The sequence below is a fragment of the Polypterus senegalus genome, chromosome 1 (assembly GCF_016835505.1).
Source record: "Polypterus senegalus isolate Bchr_013 chromosome 1, ASM1683550v1, whole genome shotgun sequence".
Classification (NCBI taxonomy): Eukaryota; Metazoa; Chordata; class Cladistia; order Polypteriformes; family Polypteridae; genus Polypterus; species Polypterus senegalus.
Genome location: NC_053154.1, coordinates 334,558,313 through 334,564,618, shown reverse-complemented (window position 1 = coordinate 334,564,618; position 6,306 = coordinate 334,558,313). Strand labels below are relative to the sequence as shown.

The 6,306-nt window shown below is 45.5% G+C and overlaps 1 protein-coding gene across 3 annotated transcripts; it reads left to right on the top strand.

Moving 5' to 3' along the window:
• Window positions 1-2,115: 2,115 nt before the first annotated feature.
• calca (calcitonin/calcitonin-related polypeptide, alpha) lies at window positions 2,116-5,878 on the top strand. Of its 3 annotated transcripts, none has more exons than XM_039738820.1 (5): window positions 2,116-2,213; window positions 2,899-2,990; window positions 3,219-3,353; window positions 4,987-5,172; window positions 5,377-5,878. In XM_039738820.1, exons 2-4 carry the CDS (start codon window positions 2,905-2,907, stop codon window positions 5,144-5,146), a joined length of 381 nt encoding a protein of 126 aa, XP_039594754.1. In that variant the 5' UTR covers window positions 2,116-2,213; window positions 2,899-2,904; the 3' UTR covers window positions 5,147-5,172; window positions 5,377-5,878. The 3 variants fall into 3 exon arrangements, with proteins under 3 accessions (XP_039594754.1, XP_039594746.1, XP_039594737.1); XM_039738812.1 differs by having other exon boundaries at window positions 4,984-5,172; XM_039738803.1 differs by lacking the exons at window positions 4,987-5,172; window positions 5,377-5,878 and adding an exon at window positions 4,022-4,441.
• Window positions 5,879-6,306: the final 428 nt, after the last annotated feature.

Below are 6,306 nucleotides of genomic sequence, written 5' to 3'. Positions count from 1 at the left end.
GTGGTGATCAGTTGACAGCTCCGCCCCTCTCTTCACCCGAGTGTCCAAGACATATGGCGCAAGTCCGGCGACCACGACCACAAAGTCGATCATCGACCTGAGGCCTAGGGTGTCCTGGTGCCAAGTGCACATATGAACACCCTTATGCTTGAACATGGTGTTGTTATGGACAATCCGTGGCGAGCACAGAAGTCCAATAACAAAACACCGCGGGTTCAGATCGGGGCCATTCCTCCCAATCACGCCCTTCCAGGTCTCACTGTCATTGCCCGTGAGCATTGAAGTCTCCCAGCAAAGCAGGGAATCCCAGAAGGTATGCCCTCTAGCAACCCCTCAGAGACTCCAAAAGGGTGGATACTCCAAACTGCTGTTAGCATACGCACAAACAACAGTCAGGACCCTTCCCCGAGGCGGAGGGAGGCCACCCTCGTCCACGGGGTAAACCCCAATGCACAGGCTCCAGTGGGGGCAATAAGTATGCCCACACCTGCTCGCGCCTCTCACCGGGGCAACTCCAGAGTGGTAGAGAGTTCAGCCCCTCTCAAGGAGATTGGTTCCAGAGTCCAAGCTGTGCGTCGAGGTGAGTCCGACTATATCTAGCTGGAACCTCTCGACCTTGCGCACTAGCTCAGGCTCCTTCCCCTTCAGAGAGGTGACATTCCACGTCCCAAGAGCCAGTTTCTGTAGCCGAGGATCAGACCGCCAAGGTCCCGCCGCCACCACCCAACTCACACTGCACCCAACCTCCTTGGCCCCTCCCATAGGTGGTGAGCCCATGGGGAGGAGGACCCACGTTACCTCTTCGGGCTGTGCCCGGCCGAGCCCCATGGGTGCAGGCCCGGCCACCAGGCGCTCGCCATCGAGCCCCACCTCCAGGCCTGGCTCCAGAGGGGCCCGGTGACCAGCGTCGGGCAAGGGAAAGCGTCGTCCAATTTTTTATTCGTCATTGGAGGTTTATTGAGATGCTCTTTGTCTCATCCCTCACCTAGGACCAGTTTGCCTTGGGTGGCCCTACCAGGGGCATAAAGCCCCGGACAACATAACTCCTAGGATCATTGGGACACGCAAACCCCTCCACCACGATAAGGTGACGGTTCAAGGAGGAGTATCTATCTATCTTTCTATCTGTTATATAGTGCCTTTCCTCTATCTATCTAACTATCTATCTATCTATTATATAGTGCCTTTCCTCTATCTATCTATCTATCTATCTATCTATCTATCTATCTATCTATCTATCTATCTATCTGTTATATAGTGCCTTTCCTCTATCTATCTATCTATCTATCTATCTATCTATCTATCTATCTATCTATCTATCTATCTATCTATCTATCTATCTATCTCTCTTAGCAGTGCATCACTCTGTCTCCCATCATCCATTACGTGAACCTGCTTTTTCCTAAACGGTGTCATGGAGTAATCCTGAATTGAATGTCATTCGGACGTGGAGCCCACTCACTCCTATCAAGCCAAAGTAGTTTTGTTAATTCCCCAAAGACGCACAGTGTCTGCTGTTTAATTCAGAGAAAAGAAAAGCAAACCAAACAAGGCAGTTTTAAAAGCTATCACGTTAAAAGCTGCAAATGATTGTTTTATGTTTAAGGAAAGGTTAATAGTACTTAAGTTGCAATAGCAGGATTAAATCAGGCAGCATTGCTGGTCCAGGTAATAATTCCCATCAGTGTTAGCATAATGGCGAAAAATGTCACCTGTGTTTTTTATAGCAGATGTCTGGGTGAAGCATTCATGAACTTGGCATTTGGAAAAAAAAGGAAACAATGTTACTTTTTTTGGAGGCCCATAAAATATTTACTGTATAGGACAATGTACAGGCCTGCTCATTTCAAGTGTTGCTGTTTAATTAATGACCTCAATGCAAATTTAGAACTCAGATGATCAAAATGACTGGCAGATTTTGTGAATGGAGCACTTAGCAGCCCAGAATGACGTCATTGGAGTGCAATAGCACTTGTTCGTGTGCCAGATTTGTGAGCTCCATGATGATTGGCCGCTCAGTGCAGTGGGAGGCCCTGGTTGGCTGCTGTGTGCTAATTAAACACCTACACATTGGGCACACAACCCCGTCCAGTGCATATATATAGGGATGTGTATCCGAGCTGCGCTCAACAGTGTCAGGAGTTGGTCTGCAAGTTCACAGAAATCAAGTCAGCCTAATCTGTCCAAAAGGAGAGCTGTGACTCCACAATCAGGTAAGCCCTATGCTGTTATTTCTCTGCTTTCCGTGCCCGCGATAGCATCTCTCGACCCAGCGAGTGGTGGACGGCTCCTTGCGCTCTTTATGGTGCTGCTCATTTGTAAATGCCTAGGACCAATTTTGAAAAGTAAAGCGGCGGAGTGTTTGAGATGGATTTTTCTAGTAGACAGGCGGTTGTATTTTATTTTATTTTTTATAATAAGCTGCATTTTTTGAGATTGCACAAGCTCTAGTTCATTAGAGTAATGGACGTATTCCCATGTGGCGAGACACACCAATCAATATTCTTGATGACACTACTAATGCAATCGCCTAATCACGTTAACTTGTAGCATCTACCGGCAGCATTTAACTGTTCAGGCTTTCTTGGGGAATGCGTCCTCTGGAAGTGCACAGAATCTTCTTTTCCATTGTGCTCTATAAGTCGTCATTTCTTAGGATAAATATGATTATGAATGTGCAGGAAAAAAAAAAAAGAAAGAAATATTATTCTATGACAACTGGATTTACAAAAGCAGACAGTAAGAGCAGAGAAATTCTAGTTACCTCGAAGTGTGAGGGAGAGGGACGCTGGATGCCATGTAGGGTCTTTGATTGTCATCATTTATTATTAAGCCTGTCGGCTGCTCCTCTCAATTTTTTGTTTTTTCTCCTAATTTTTACTTTCCAACCCTTTCTAGGAAGACATGGTCCCACAGAAAATATCCGCTTTCCTAGTTTTCTACGCCTTGGTTGTGTGTCAGATGTACTATTCACATGCGGTCCCCATCAGGTGAGCAGTAGCTTGTTTCTCTGCTTTCATGCCCACAAGCTGGCATTGTACCCATTCCAAACACCATTCCCGTTTTTCTCGTGTATTCGACCCTTCCCTCTTTTCCCTCAAATACTCAGTTCCCCCTCACTGCCCGCCCGCACGCCCTAATGACGGAGATGGGAGTCAGCGGGACGTCTCCCATCGCCTTTGCTTGCTCTCCTAATTATCCCGATGAATTGCTTGCAGCCGACCTGGGCTCGAGTCCATGACAGACCACATCCTACTCAGCGACTACGAAGCCAGACGTTTACTCAACGCTTTAGTAAAAGAGTTTTTGCAGATGACCACAGAAGAAATGGAGGAAACTTCTGATGGAAACAGGTAGGAAAACCAAAGCAGTTTTTTTGGTGGCAGCTTTCCGAGATCGGCTCACACAGCATTTATCCCTAGGCGTTTGATTTGATTTGTTATTTCTCAGGGCAGACTTAGTGGGTGGGTGGGTGGATTAGGGGGGCTTGTCTCAGCTGTGTGTCTGTGTAATCATTTTTATTCTTTTCACATTATTAAGAAACTAAGGAAAATGAGCAAACCTCCTCGTCCTGAGGTTTTGGGGGTTTTAAATGGCTTAGAGGTATGTAGTCAGAGTCGGGAGCATAAAACGGGGCAAGCCCCCTAAAATGACATTCTCTGTCGTATTGCTGCATGGATGTGTCTCCCTTCCTTATGGATCGACTTCTTCTTTCTATTTGCTTGCTAAAAAAGGATTTTATGATAAAAATGTGGGAGAGCAGGGATACTCGATGCATGGGAATTGTCAAACTGGCACCCCCTTGGGGATTATGGATGCTGTCTGCACGAATGGGAGTTTGGGTGGAGTGGGAATTTGGGTATTTAGGTGGGCTGTTAGTGCCAGGAATGCATGCCTCCTGATGCGGGTTGAGGAGCATGGACGGAGAGGCAGTGCCAGCAGCGGGTACGGTCTGCATGTCCTGTGCATGTTATTACCAGCTTGTCTTGTTTGTTTTTTTGCACGTTGTCTTTTTCTACAGCCTGGATAGACCGATTTCCAAACGCTGCTCCAATCTGAGTACTTGCGTGCTGGGCAAACTTTCACAGGAGTTGCACAAATTGCAAACATATCCCCGTACTGACGTCGGAGCGGGAACTCCGGGCAAGAAAAGGAATGTTGTGAATGAGCTGGAAAGTGAACGCTATGTGAACTATGGAGAACGCAACTAGGAAAAAAGACCCCAAACCCCCCTCCCTCCCTGCCCGCTCTACTTCCTTCTTTTATGACACCCCCCCCCCACACAGCCCTCAATCCCTTTTTTCTCTCTTTCTCTTTCTCTCTTTTCTTTTTTTGTTTCTTTACCTAGAACAACCCGATGCATGTGGATTGCCCTGCTTGATCTGACTTTCCATAAAAATCTGGTTTGGTTTTTTTTCCCTTTTCTTTTCTTTTTTTTTTTTCAAAAAAAAATCCGCCTTTTTTTTTCTCTGTTTTTTTTTTTTTTCCGACAGAGAATGATAGCTGCACATTGAACGTTCCACTCTGTTTATTAGAAACAGAGCAAAGGACAGGGACCTAGCTTTAAACAGTTTTCATTTCCAGTCTAAATACAAATTCTAATAATAAATGGATGCTTATTTCATGCGTGACTATGTTTCTTGTTTAATAAACTTATTTTTCTACTGGGACAATCCTGTGCTATTTCTTTTGGCTCTTTAACTCTGTAGAGCAATGCATTATGGGAAGTGTACCTTAGACAGCTTTTTAGGTGTTTTTTGAAAGCAGCTTTCTTTTACTTAATGAAATAAAAGCCATTATCTGCCAGGTGACCTACAGGTAAGAATTGTCTTCACGTTATGGCTGTCGTAATGTTGATGGCAGCCGTCCACCTCTGCCAATGCTAACCGTTTGATTCCCATTCAGTGTTCTTACTCACTGTGTCATGTTTCTTGGTATAATGCGCTCGCCCGTCCTGCCTGCCCGCCTGCCCGCCCCATGAAGCAGTGCCACACCACAGAAGAGAGCCTGCAACACCGCCACTTGTGTCACTCACCGCCTGGCTGACTTCCTCAGCCGGTCGGGTGGTATGGGGAACAGCAATTTTGTGCCGACCAACGTGGGATCCAAAGCCTTTGGCAGGCGAAGGAGAAGCCTTCAGATGTAAAACGGAGAGCGAGGCCCAAGAACAGGGTGAGGAATTGCTTTATTGCTTGGGGTAACTGATAGAAAACAGAGATAAATATATGGACACATTCATACATAATAAGAAGAAGACATTTTATTTATATAGCGCCTTTGCCATGCTCAAGCGTATGGACAGCTAGGTGCGCCGGGTCATCCTGCCGTTCACATTTGTGTAACATCACTTTTGTTCCTTTGCTTGCTTTCTTTCAGATATTCAGAACCCCACCAAGGCTGCATCACCTTTAATTTGAGAAAACGACACTCATCTCTTCCTTCCTTCAAGAACAACTGCGTACTGCGACACCGGACATGACTCTTATTATACTCTCTGAACTTTTAGAAAAGAAATGTTTGGCTTCGTCCTGTAATGTACAGTGGATTGCAACTACAGCCTGACTAATAAACATCAATCCAGTTTTTTTATATGCAAATCTCTTTCAAATAAATGCAGATAAATAGCAAGACACCTTATATGTATCCTTTGGCATAAAGTACACATACTAATTCATATCTGTATCGAATCTCGGGGATTTCATGAAAACGTTGTCAATGAAGGCGCCCGCGTAACTGGCTGGCTGTGTGGTGTGCCTTGATGTAGAAACGCTCGACATGAGACGATTTGTACGGTCTGGAATGTTTAAGAAAGGGAAGACTCCACTATTGTAACAGTTGTGAATTTCAATCAGCAATATTAAAATGTATTTTAGATACATTTGGACTGGGATACTTGTTTTATTACATCTCATTAAAAGCAGCGTGGCATCCAAAGAGTTCCTGCATGAATTACCAGCACTGCTTTAATGGTCTTTAATGAGGGATGGTGACATTCTTCTGAATGAAAACGTGTGAATTAAGATTCATTTCGGATTACCTGGCTATCCCCGAGCATCTCTATAAGTCAAATCTCATGTGCCCGTTTCTCATCGGCTGTGCCCCATACCGTTAGCCATTTCTGAATTGTGAGGCTGCTGCAACATACCTTAAAATAGCCATCCATCCATTATCCAACCCGCTATATCCTAACTACTTGCTGGAGCCAACACAGGGCGCAAGGCAGGGAGCCAGCCCACCGCAGGGCACACACACCCACACACCAAGCACACACTAGGGGCAATTTAGAATCGCCAATGCACCTAACTG